Source organism: Aspergillus multicolor (assembly GCF_047715735.1).
Source record: "Aspergillus multicolor strain CBS 133.54 unplaced genomic scaffold BDW74scaffold_1, whole genome shotgun sequence".
NCBI lineage: Eukaryota > Fungi > Ascomycota > Eurotiomycetes > Eurotiales > Aspergillaceae > Aspergillus > Aspergillus multicolor.
This window is the reverse complement of record NW_027395952.1, coordinates 1,434,306-1,446,756: the sequence shown is the minus strand read 5'-3', so window position 1 is coordinate 1,446,756 and position 12,451 is coordinate 1,434,306. Positions and strand designations below refer to the sequence as shown.

The following is a 12,451-nucleotide window of genomic DNA, read 5'->3' as shown; positions in this document are numbered from 1 at the left end:
ACATGTCTCACTCCCCTCCACCGCCGTTACTCAAGCGACTTCAGCTTCTCTTCTTGAACACGTCAGACAAGTACCACTACTACAGCTACAGCTCCAGCTCCATCTTATTTCCCCGTGGGCAACCCCGTCTATTTCTAGTTTCTATCCGGAAACTGGCAATACCGGTACGGTAGTTTGCTAGGGGCTACAGCATGCTACGTTCCACGACAATAATAATAATGTAGCAGCGTCGTACTCGCACCGGCCAGCTCACTGGACCCTACAGCTTCTGTACTCCGTACTCCATACACTGTGGGCCTCTGGAGTACATACGCACATACTACCGGTACATGTACATGACATCGCATCAAGGAAAGAGCAGCCGAGCTCCAGGCTGGCAGTGGCTGTAGCTCTAGAGCACTTGCGTGCTTTTTCCCGTGTCACTGTCTCTCTTGTTTCTCTTGTTTCTCGCTTTGCTACTGCTTCTTTCAATCCTCCGATTATCATCCGAACAGGCCTTCCCTGTCTACTCCAGGCGCAGGTAGCTGGGGCTTTGCCACCCCCAGTCCATGTCTCTCGCTCTCTTTCTCTCTTTTCTAGTTCAAGCCAGGCCGTTCGCCACATCCATGCTGTTGCTCTCACAAATCTCACCTCATCTCATAAGTACCACTGCCCCGCAAACACACAGACGCACGGGGTGAGCGGCGTCCAGATCCAGATCCAGATCTAGTGCTTCACTCACTCACTCACTCACCATGCCTCTACCACACTCAACATCCAGCCGTTCCTTCTCCTCGTCTTCCTTTTCGACCACGACCTCAGAGTCTGCGCCCTCGTCCTCTGCAATACCCGTCAGAACGCCCTCTACATTACGGCTGAAACGATGGCTGTCAACGCATCTCCAGCTGCCACTGCCCCGTCAAGGCTCTGGCCATGATACAGATACCACGCTCAACCACGATCTCCCGCACTATACGCTGGAGAACAACGCCGCCAAAGCCTCAAACACAAATACAAACACGGACACGGACTTCTCGCAGTCTGACAGTCAACCGTCATCAACCATCAAGATCCCGCATGATCTCTCTCTCAGCATCTCAGCGAGCCAGCACCACTTCACCGACTTTGACTATGACTACGAGAATCCGGCGAGCGGGTACGGATCCGGATACGGGTTGGACGGACCACATCGTCACCGTGTCCATCGGCATAACCAGTATGTAGCCGATCTCGGAAACGGTAGTCAAGCTGGGAGATTTGGCAACGCAGATGAGGAGGAAGAGGATCTCGTGCTCGCCGATAATTACGCTGCCTTCTGTCGAGCATTCACCTCTTCGCCAGTCCACTTCCACAACACGCCGGCGCGGCCTCTTCCGCGGCTTCCCACGTCCGAGACATGGGCGGATTACCAGAACTCATTGGCGCCAGAAACAATTGATGCTCCTCCAGAGCGGGTCTCGCAGATAAGCTTCCTGCCGCTAGGTGCGCACGGCTATCATCCGTCGTCATGGGTGTTGCCTAGACCGCCATCGCCGCCCCCGGGGATTCTCACCCCAGCACGATACGAGATCCAACAACAGCGGGAGATGGAGAAGCTTGAGAAAGATAAGCAGAAACGAAAGAGGCAACACTTGACGAGGTGCTTACCAATACGATTTTCGTGGTGGCCGTGGAGCCGGGCACACCACGTTGCATGACTGGACCCATCGGCGAATTTTATATATACTCAAAGAGCTGTGTATCGGTATATTTCTCACCGATTCATGTCAATAGTCAATAATAGTAATGTCCTGCAGATAATATATTCATCGCTACCCAGATACCGAACCACATATAGCAACAATCCACGGCAACGGTACTTGAATCGGGTATCCTGAGCACTTTATTACATACATCTTAATCCTATACAAGGCAAATACAAAGAAAAAGGAATGGAAGAAACTCGCTAGGCCTGGTTCAGACCGGACCTGTCCCATACAGATACTTTCATTGCGAGGCGACCTCAATTACCGTCTCAGGCTGCGGTGTCGCAGACTGGCTGGGTGGATTGGGCGACGCTCGCCGTGAAACTTGTGCAAGTTCGCCAACGAGTCTAGGACAGTCAGCTGTGGCATTCTGGATTGAGTAGGTGAGCACTTACCGACGATGCTCGTCATACCAGTCGTCATTGGCAGATCGAATGTGTTTAAGCTGCTCCTGGATGCTGGCCATCTGCGTAGAAAAGAAGGACCGATCAGTAAAATTTCCACATGACAGGTCTCCGAGGGGAGACGACTACGGTCATAGACGGGGAGGTCCCACCGTTCCCTCGATCGATGAACCAATGTCCTCACCTTCCACTGTGGCTGCCTGGTCTTTCTCGGTGGCCGGCGACTCGTCATCAGCTGCCCATTGGCTGCCTTCCAACCCCACGTTGATCGGCTTCGGGGTATCCTTATCGGCCTTCAGAGCTGCTAATTCGGCTTCAAGCTCGCGGATATGCTTGCGGCTGCCCGAGATGGACGACTCGACTTCACCCAGCTGGTTGAGGAGGTTCATGTTCTTGTCAATCTGAGCATTCAGTTCCCTTTCGCCCCGGCCGAGCCTTTCCTCGGTCGCAGCGTTGTGCAACTTTGATTCGTCTAATTCTTTGGCAACAGTATCATATTTAGCTCGGAGTTGCGACAGCTCCTCTTGAGTGGCGAGAACCTGCTTCGTCGCGGTCTCCAAGTCTGACCGGGTACCCTCAGAAGCGGCCAAAAGCCTCTCAAGCTCTTCGATGCGAGCGGTCGTTGCCTGGTGCTTCTGCTCCCACTCGTTCTTATCCTTTTCGATAAGAGAAAGCTCGGCGGCATGCTGAGTCTTGGAGTCGGTGGCGGACTGCTCGGCGGTGGCCAGTTTCTTCTCCAGCTCGGCAATAGCTTCCTTCAAGCCATCAACCACGGAACTATCTTGCGCGGCGGTCTGAGCGGCAGTGAGCTGAGTCGTGAGGTTTGCAAGAGCAGCATCGTGGGCCGTACGAAGCTCATCAAGCTTAGCTTCGTGTGAGGATTGCAGGTCTGCGCGAAGACCGGAAAGCTTGGATTCTTGTAGTGTGAGGAGTTCCTCAATGGCTCTGCTGTGCTCGGAGTCTGCCTCAGCAGCCTTGGAGCTGAGAGATGCCTGCAGCTCAGTGTGAAGCTTGGACTTGGCTTCCTCGTGCTGTTGTTGAAGGTCGGCAAGCTCCTTCGCATGAGCGGCACTCTGCGAGGCGACGCGCTCCATGGTAGACTTGAGTTCAGTCTCAAGCGCTTCAACCTTGCCGGCATGAGTGGTCTCCAAGTCATTGTTGTTCGACAGCAATTCATGGTATTTGGACTGAAGTTCCTCAAGCGCCTGTTGCAGCGGTCCGGACGCACTAGTCTTAACTCTCTCAAGTTCTGCAGCATGATTGGTCTTGAGCGCTTCCAGCGTCTGGGCATGTTCGTCTAGAGCCCTCTCTGCCGCTGCAGCGCGTTCTTGAGCAGCCTTAATTTCGCCTTCCTGCTCCGCATCCTTGGCCTTGAGTTTAGTCTCAAACGTGACAAGGTTCTGCTGAAGTGCGTCAGCCTGCTCCTGCTTGGCCTGGATCTCGGCCTGAAGGACCTTGATTTCTTCTTGTCCAGTGGATAATTGTGATTCCAATGTGTTGCACTTATCCTTGAGAGCTTCGATTTCCTGAATTGCTTGTGTTTGGGCGGCGGTTGCGCCCTCCTCCAGAGCCTGGCGGGTCTTCTGGAGAGACTCTTCGGCATCATCAAGCTTCTGCTGCAGAGACTGCAATTCACTCTGGTGGGTCGCCTGTACCTCGCTCAGTGCATCGTCCTTGACCTTGTCAAGAGAGGCCTGGAGCTCTTCGAGTTGTTGCGCATGGGCAGCGCCGGACGATTCCGTAGCAGCCTTAGCGCTGGCAAGTTCATCGGCGTGAGAGCTCGCAGCAGAAGCCAAGGCCTCGTCATGCTGCGCCTTGAGCGATTCCGTAGCAGCCTTTGCGTTGGCAAGCTCACCGGCGTGTGAGCTGGCGGCAGAAGCCAAAGCCTCGTCATGCTGTGCCTTGAGCTGGGCAATCATATCCTCGTGACCAGCTTCGAGAGCCTTCAGCTTCTCGTCAAGATCCTTAGCGGCACTTTCTCCTGCCTGTTCAAGCTGTGCCTGGGCGGCATTAACAGCGTCCCTCAATTCGGCGACCTCCTTCTCCTTCTCCGCAAGCTGGACGGCGGTTTGCTCCTGGCCTTGACTAGTGGCTGATTCGGCCGCTGCAAGTTGAGATTGAAGCGAAGTAACCCTCTCCTCTAGAGCGGCAATCGATCCCTTCGTGGCTTCCTCGGCGGCGCGGACGGCCTCGTCCTTTGATTGTTTCAGGGTTTCGATTTCCGCCTGCAGCTCCGCACGCAGCTCCTCAAGGGCGGATGCTTTCTCGGTCTCAAATCCCTTGGTGGCCGCTTCCAGGCCGTCCGATTTGGACTGCAGTTCGGTCCTGAGAGAGTCAATCTGCTCCGCGTAACCGGCGGCTGCAGCCTTCTGAGCCTCCAGCTCGCTCTCGAGAGCTTCGAGTTGGGTTTGGTGAGAGCTCTTCAGCTCTTCGAGAGCCGCAGCAAGCTTTTCATCGCCTTGAGAAGCGGCCGCCTGGGATGCATCCTCCAAAGCCTTCAATGACTTCTCCTCGATCTCCTTCGTTCTCGCCTCCGCTTCCTCGAGCTGAGTGCGCAAGCCCTTGATCTGCTCCTCATGAGAGGCCACCAATCGGCTGATCTCCGCAGCGTGCTGCTCCTGGAGAGCGGTCGTGGAGTCACTCTGCTCCGACTCGGTTCCTTCAGCTGACTCGGCCTTCGGTGCCTGTGCTAGTTTCTCATTTACAGCCTCCAGCTCCGCCTTAAGGTTCTCAATTGTAGCTTCCCTCTCCGCGAGTTGTGTCTGAAGAGCTAGCAACTTAGCTGCATCCTCTTCGGAAGATTTTGGCGCGGTGCTCAATCGCTTTGTGGCGGTTGTTGTTGGTCTTGTGGCCGTTCTTGTAGACGTCGTGGAAGCGGTGGGTCGGGTCGTCGTAGTTGCCGGCTTGGTGGCAGGTCTCGTCGAGGAAAGAGTTGAGGTACGCGCGCCGGTGGTGGATGCAATGCTGGACCGGCGATCCAGAGTGGAGGTCGTTGACTTCACAGGGGCTCTGGTGGTGGTGCCCACAAGCGACATACGCTTAGCGGACCCAGTGATTCCTCGCTTCTCATCACCAGAACTGGCCACAGATCGCGATTTCTCATCGGCTGAGCTGAGGGATGGTCGAGAGCGGTGAGAGGAAGTAGTGGATGTGCTCAATGGCTTGCGAACGGTCCCAGACGTAGTAGTTGGGCGAGTCGGGGGCTTTCCGAGGGTGCTTCCATTCGTTCCTGGGGTGCGAGTGCTAGATGGAGTAGTCTTGAGGCCGGACATCGAGGTAGGTCGTTTGGTGGCAGACGTTCCGGACGAAATGGGACGCTTAGTCGTGGTCGTTGCGGTCTTCTTAGCCGGAGACGCCCTCACATTCTCCTTGTCCTTGGAAGTATCGGGGCTTGTGACTGGCTCCTCGCTGCCAGAGATAGCACTTGATTCCACAGGGGTAACGGGGGGCACATCCTCCGCATCGACCTCCACCGGAGGAGCGGGGGCGACAGGTTCCTCCACAGACGACATTGCGCGTATAGGTATCTGGGATAGGCGAATGGGGGGTTATGCGATAGAAAAGGAGATCCCGGGCGGTCGGCGGTCTAACAGAAAAAAAGTTCTAGAGCTTTGCAGGGATCTAGGTTAGCTCCGAAAAAGCAAAAATACGAGCGGAGGTACACCGCCGCGCGAAGATAGTACCAAGCATGCGAGGGAGACCGTGAGGATTATGGAGGAGCAGAATTCCAAGGCGAGGCAATGCCAGGAGAGTAATATCATCGCCCAAAGCATCAATACAAGGCTGCCCCTGATACCTGAGAAGCGCCAGACACAACTCCTTTCTGATTCGGGTAGAGATGCGACTGCAGGGGATATGGCAGTTGACAACTCACCCGTACCACGTTGCCAACGTCCAATTGCAAAGTCGAGGCACTCAACGAGCTAGCTGCGTGAGGCTATTGGGTCGTATACTGCACGGGGTGAAGAATGAGTTGTTAGTGGTGAGTCCGAGGCAACGAGTTGGGGACGGAAACTAAACGGCCGCCAAACACGTACTTGAGCTGCAAAGATAACAGCAAGCAGAAATCAATGATTGGGCAAAAACGAATTATCAAATATTAGGGGGTAAGTATTAGGCAGAAGAAAAAAAAGGTGGGAAATTAATGGTCAACTCGAACAGCAGGAACAACGCAGACTCGCAGACAAGAGACCGACAACGCAAAAGAGTAGGGAGCGAAAGGTGGAAAGAGGGGAAGGAACAGGTCACCTGTACGCTAAACCTGTTCGGGTAATGACCTACTTTCAGCAAAGGAGATACGAGGAGTAGAGTGAAAATGTAATCATGGATGGGATGAGGAGATGCTAAGGAGGACTCGGCGTAAATAACACGTCAGGGGTAAATGTTGATTGTTGATTGTTGACTGTTGAGGTTGTGTGGTTCCAGACTCGGTTCCATGGTTCGGTGCTATACTACACCTCGGCCTCGCTATCTCTTAGTATAGATCCTAGACTACTACTCCTGCACACTGAGCAGCCACTGCCATTTCTCCTGCCCCTCTCTGGTGCGCAGCTCCTCTTCAATCTGAGGTAAAAACTTAGCGCATATATACCGTGCTTCGTCTTGTAGCTCGCTTATAGTTCTGCCCACCAGCTCTTCGCTATAATCCCTGATGATCTCGACGTATCTTCTTGGACCTAATAACGCAGTTAGCATAATTTCGGGATAGAAATGAAGTTCGGAGACATACCTTGATGCTTGAGTAGGCCATCTAGAAGAGCACGGCCTTCAGCATCCGTAAACGGTGTGGCGGGCGGATGCAAGGACATATCTTCATCGGATGACTCGACCTCTTCGACATCTCGGTCAGGCAACTGGGTCTCGGTGGGTTCAAGCAAGCCCAACTCCGAAGCTTCGATAAGTTTTTGTAAAGGGCGCAGCAGATTCGTGGTTTTCGTCGTGGTGAGCACATATCGCTCCTTGGTTAGGATTGTCATCCGGTCACAAATATTATAAAGCACGGACAAAGCACCATGAAGATGATCATATATTTCAGAAAAGCCCTTAGGATCTGAGTGATACGCGTCAAATATGGCGAAAGTCAGCTCTATTATGGCTGGGAGGATGCAGGCCTCGAATCTTTCGAACAGCCTACATCCTCGTTTCGGTCGCTTGTCTTCGACCACCACATCATGAATATAGTCTAGTGCTCGATTGCCTAGGCCCAGAAGGCTTTCGAGCAGTTTCCGGTGCAAACGTGCATCATTTGTCGAGAATCCTCGAGGTGGCTCTGGGAGCTGGGATAGTCCATCATACCACTGTCGTAGATAGTCAATCGGTTCCATAATATCCCGGAATATCTCTTTCCAGGCAGGGTTGAAATTTTCCTTCATTTTGTGAGACAGGCGGATGAGTAGCTTCCAGTTTTGCTGCTGCTGGCCTAATTGCATAGCCTCTTTGCTCTGAGGGTAGGTGTTTTCTGGTTCAGAGCTTTCGTGACCGAAGTGATTCAGGACCAAGCGACTGCGTCGGCCCCTTATTCTTCGACTTGTTAGAGGTTCATTCAGTTCTTCGGGGGTAGAGCTACTTGTAGAGCGTGTTGGAGAAGACTGGTGTGATAGGGGTACATGATGGTCATCAGACTGCCGTCGTCTGCTAGGTGCATCCTGCGAAAGGGACGTTGAAGTCTCCTGGGATTCTCGAGTCACCGACTCATGATCGGCAGTAGAAAGTGCAATCATTCGATCAGACCGCCGTGCTCGGGCCGGTGCTTCCTGCGTTGACGATGGTCTTCTGCCGGGGCCCGAATCTTCCGGCGATTGTTGAGTTATTAGCGCAGTGTCTACAGACAACCGCGTATTCAGTCGGTCAGACCGTCGGAGTGTACCTGTGGCTTCCTCCGCAGGCGACCATCTTCGCCCCAAGGCCCCTGGAGGTTTTTGAGCTGCTGGCTTAGAGTTGGCTGCGGATCTCATAGTCAGTCGGCCAGACCGTCGTGGTTCGCTCGGAGCACCCTTTGCCGTAGGCTGTCTTCGACGAGATCCTGAAGCCTCCGGAGGCTTTGAGAGTAGCGATGGCGCATTGACCGATTTGCTAGACCGGTTCTTATGACCACTCGCGGCCTGCGGGAGTTTCTTACCCTTGGGCCGTGTGGTCGGCAAAGGGTGGCGTTCTGGGGAGTTCTGGCGTACAAAGAGACTGGAGCCGGAGCTATCATATGGATTGGATGAATCCTCAACTCCATCAGAAGAGCCTATATCATCGCCGTCTTCCACTCCCCAGTCCTCTTGGCCGTCCATTTCCACATCGTTATCACGCAATGTTTCGTCCGCAGGCTCATCCATCTCCACATCTCCATCGTCATCTCGTACCTCCGATGTTTGTGGTCGGATTCGAGTTGACCGCCTTGACAACGGTGTTTCTGGGACGTTATTCGGGCTGCTAATCACCACCGAGGGATTCCGTGCTGCCGCCGTCGGTGTAGATTTGTGAGATTTCTCCGTACTCAACTGGACTCGTGGGCTTTTAGTGATTGATTTGGGAACATGGTGAAGAGTTGCGTTCTTATCAGGAGTAGATGAGGTCGACTGAAACCGTCCACTTTGTTCAAGAGTCTCGCCAAGCTGGAGAGCCGAAGGCGACGGTTCTCTATCTTCATCGGAAAAGAGTTCAATATTGAGGAGGTCATTATCTTCCTCCCTCGAGACGGTATCTTGCTCACCAGTCGCGCTCTCAGATTCTTCATCAACCTCTTCGCTGTACGGCTGCCATGAATCCCCTTCCTCAATACCGTCTTCGTTTTCTTGGTAGTTGACGTCTGCGCGCTTGGCTCGAATTGAAGTCCGACGCGGACTGCGTTGTTCATCGTTCTGGGTTCGTACACTTCTTAGGCGCGTAGACAGACGATGCGGGGTAGGCTCAGGAGCGACGGGCGGCGATGACTCGGTGGCAGGGCTGTGCGATGATTCAGAAGAGACACTCGCTTCATCATATTCATCATACAAGCTATCCCAGATATCCGACGGTGCGCGCGTACTCCGGCGATTGAGCCCAACAGCAGCCAGCGGTGATGATTGAATAGCTGGGCTTCGCGACGGCGCAGGTTCAGGAGGTCGCGGTATATCAAAAAGATCTCTCCGCGGGGCTCGAGGGACATTGCGCACTTGCCGTGCAGGGCGAGCACTTTGCGTTCCGCGTTCATCGGCCGGTTTGGGCCTCTTTATGTCGTTGAGGATGTTCAGAGCGGCCGATGTGGAATTTCGTTTTGACCTCGAGCGTGCGGAGCGCGTCGAGGACATCGTAAGGGAAGAGCCTCGTCAAGGCAGGGGCTTTAAAAGCATAATGAGTAGATCAGGGCGGGGTCATAGATCGTTGAGATCTGCTGGGTGCGTTCGGCGGGTCATCTGTGCGGTGAGTGAATAGATTCAAATTGTCAGTAATGTTGTTGCTCTGGGGTTGACAGCTGATAAGGTCAAATCGACCTGGCAACCGCCAAAGCGCGTCCAAGCGTTTCTTAGTGTCCGCCGGTGCCTCATGGGCCATGGCGTCATGGAGATCAAGCAGGAACAACCCCACACCTCCACAATCTTCTCAAGAGCTTCCAATTTATTTCTCTGTCTGACTGTTTCCACAAGCAATTGAAAAACATGGATCCCTCCCAAGTTCGCGTCCTCCCCAAGCTCGATACGTCGGCGGGTCACACCTTCATGCAGCCCAGCAAACGGATCAACGAGGGGCAAGATGTGACCGAGTTTCTTTCGTCCAAAGCCTACGTCGATCTCATGACCTTCCTCCTCCAGCTAAACCGATCGCTATTTCCTACGAAGCTCCCCGATGAAAGCGTCCAAACGTATACTCTAAACAGTGAAGCCGTGGAATATTCCGCGCCCGTGCGCCAGCTCCAACAATTGCTCTCAAAACTCGAAGCGATTCTCGACGAAGCACCCCCCAACACCGGCCCGCGCAGATTCGGCAATATCGCCTTTCGGAGATGGTATGAATTAGTGGAGAGTCGGGCGGCAGGCTTCTTAGAGGAATGCTTGTCCAAGGAAATCCTACAGACTCCATCTTCCGAGCCAGGCGCGCCGACTGCGGAGGTTGAGCTGCTGGCATACTTTCTAGGGAGCTGGGGAAGTCCGCAGAGACTAGACTACGGAACGGGACACGAGTTGAGCTTCCTTGCATTCTTGGCTGGTATTTGGAAGCTGCATGGCTTTCCTCAAAACAGCCCCGGTGTGGAGGAAAGGGCGATCGTTTTGGGTGTGATACAGCCATATCTCGAACTCGTCCGAACCATCATTAAGCGGTACACTTTGGAACCCGCCGGCTCGCACGGGGTCTGGGGCCTCGACGACCACTCGTTCATCCCGTACATCTTCGGCTCCGCGCAACTAGCACCCGCAATATCAGAATCGGACCGCATCCCCGAAGAAGGCTCGCTGCCTAACGCGCCGGCTCCAGGCGGTGTCACCAAAGCAAATATCGTCGAACGAGAGAGGAAGGACAATTTGTATTTCTCCGCTATTGGATTCATCTACGATGTCAAGCGTGGCCCATTCTGGGAGCACAGCCCGATGCTCTACGACATATCCGGTATCCCGGCCGGGTGGGCTAAAATCAACAAGGTACATTCTGCATCTCCCTTGTCCAGCCTACTATAACTCACGAATCTATCTAGGGCATGATCAAGATGTACAGCGCAGAGGTACTCTCAAAATTCCCTGTAGTGCAGCACTTCCCGTTCGGCTCATTGTTCAGCTGGGAGCGTGATCCTAACGCACCTCCCCCAGCGGTGAATGCCCATACCACAGCTACAACGCGGCGAATGGATGAACCATCATCCGCACCGCAATCCGATGCATCAGGCACAAGATCCCCTTGGGCAAGTAATAAGGCTCCAGGTTTAACAACGAACGTCCCTAGAGTTCCTACTTCCGCACAGCCGGATACCTCGAGATTTCCTCCGGGCCCGATGGGTCCAACTCGGGCGCCCTGGGCGACGTCGCAACCGGCTGGGCCGGCTCCCACTGGTAACTCTGCGGCTGAAGGCCATGCAGCGACAAAAGCTCCGTGGGCTAAGTGAGGTGCAGTAAACATTTTACATGCTCCCATTCAAACCCTGTAACGAGTCACAACCCCTTGATCACGAGTATATGATATGTCTATATAGAATGCAAATGATATAATTATATACCTATAAAATGTCCGTCCGGGTATCATTCAACAAGCAAATCCTGAACGCCTTCGCAAAATACAAACAAAAGGACATCCAGCACATATCACTCCGAGTCCGACCCGTAGTCAACCAAACCAAGAGCCTGAGGCGCAGTCTGCTTCAAGTCTGGCGGTTCTGCGCGACGTTCGGGTTGGGGAATTCCACTCCCAGCATTCTCAGCCGGAGCCTGAGCATCATGACAGGGAGTGCCTTGCTTGGCCTTTTTCCCATCGCCTTTCCTCTTCTTAACCTCTGGCTCCCAGGCATTCACACTGTTCCCAGATCCATTGAGAAAAGGATCAACTGCAGCACGAGTATTCCCAGCCAACTCACTCCGAAACAACGCTTTGCGCTCCGCCACCAGATCCGCCGTTTTCCGCTTCCCACTGTGCCCCTTGCTCTTCTTATCATCAATCCCACCAGACCGAGACGACGACCCCGTCTGAAACATAGGCCTCGTGCGCGTAGAAGCAGCACGACCACCCTCAAAATCCACCATCCCCGCCCGAACAGCATCCTCCTCAACCTCATCCACAATCTCAATCCCCAAACTCATCTTATCCTTAAGAGCCTCCTTAACCGCCTCACTCTTCTCAATCCCCTTCCTCTCCGCCCGGAACCCCCTCCGCAGCCGCCGCGACACCTCATACGGATCCTCCCAATCCCGCTGCTGCCGCTCCTGCAACTCCAGTATCCTCACCTGCGCCTGGTCAACAACCCTCTTATCCTCGACCTTCCCCTCGATCTTCGCGAACGGGTCATCCGCGCTCGCTGCTTTCCCACTTCCAACCCCACCACCAACGAGAATCTCCCCAGCTCCAAGGTCCACCTCCCTATCCTCCCCCGTATCCCTTTTCCGCCCCCCCTCCGTAACAACATACGCCGTATTCCGCGGATCTGTGCGGATCTCAATCCACCCCCCGCAAATCGTATGTTTTATGCGGAAGCTGTAGATCGGTGTTGAGTAGTAGTTCCCCACTTTCTTTTTCTCCGCGTTGAAGCGTACCCCCTGCCCGATTATGTTCTCGGGGGAACAGGTCATGCACCACACTGCGAAGGGCATTTCGAAGCGCACGATCAGTGCGCCTTTTGTGTGGAGGTGTCGGGCGCGCGCGCCGAGCGGGTGCTTG

The 12,451-nt window shown here is 54.1% G+C and overlaps 4 protein-coding genes across 4 annotated transcripts; 2 read left to right on the top strand and 2 right to left on the bottom strand.

Moving 5' to 3' along the window:
* Positions 1–89: 89 nt before the first annotated feature.
* On the top strand, positions 90–1,723 carry BDW74DRAFT_142328 (uncharacterized protein). The gene has a single exon (XM_073722706.1). The coding sequence runs from the start codon at positions 735–737 to the stop codon at positions 1,674–1,676; it is 942 nt and encodes a 313-aa protein (XP_073589766.1). The 5' UTR covers positions 90–734; the 3' UTR covers positions 1,677–1,723.
* Positions 1,724–1,733: 10 nt separating this feature from the next.
* On the bottom strand, positions 1,734–5,640 carry BDW74DRAFT_184580 (M protein repeat protein; the record flags this gene model as incomplete). The annotated part of the gene is made up of 16 exons (XM_073730851.1): positions 1,734–2,071; positions 2,120–2,190; positions 2,281–2,286; positions 2,320–2,432; positions 2,496–2,545; positions 2,591–2,606; positions 2,703–2,868; positions 2,899–2,996; positions 3,030–3,109; positions 3,146–3,216; positions 3,256–3,333; positions 3,367–3,492; positions 3,523–3,753; positions 3,784–4,113; positions 4,144–5,371; positions 5,426–5,640. 16 exons carry the CDS (start codon positions 5,638–5,640, stop codon positions 1,966–1,968), a joined length of 2,985 nt encoding a protein of 994 aa, XP_073589765.1. The 3' UTR covers positions 1,734–1,965.
* Positions 5,641–6,622: 982 nt separating this feature from the next.
* Positions 6,623–9,405, bottom strand: BDW74DRAFT_172492 (uncharacterized protein; the record flags this gene model as incomplete). Its single annotated transcript, XM_073727548.1, has 2 exons — positions 6,623–6,804; positions 6,858–9,405. 2 exons carry the CDS (start codon positions 9,403–9,405, stop codon positions 6,623–6,625), a joined length of 2,730 nt encoding a protein of 909 aa, XP_073589764.1.
* A 288-nt stretch (positions 9,406–9,693) lies between these two features.
* Positions 9,694–11,285, top strand: BDW74DRAFT_5093 (uncharacterized protein). Its single transcript, XM_073733003.1, has 2 exons — positions 9,694–10,731; positions 10,785–11,285. The coding sequence occupies exons 1-2, from the start codon at positions 9,754–9,756 to the stop codon at positions 11,187–11,189; spliced, it is 1,383 nt and encodes a 460-aa protein (XP_073589763.1). The 5' UTR covers positions 9,694–9,753; the 3' UTR covers positions 11,190–11,285.
* The last annotated feature ends 1,166 nt before the right edge of the window (positions 11,286–12,451 follow it).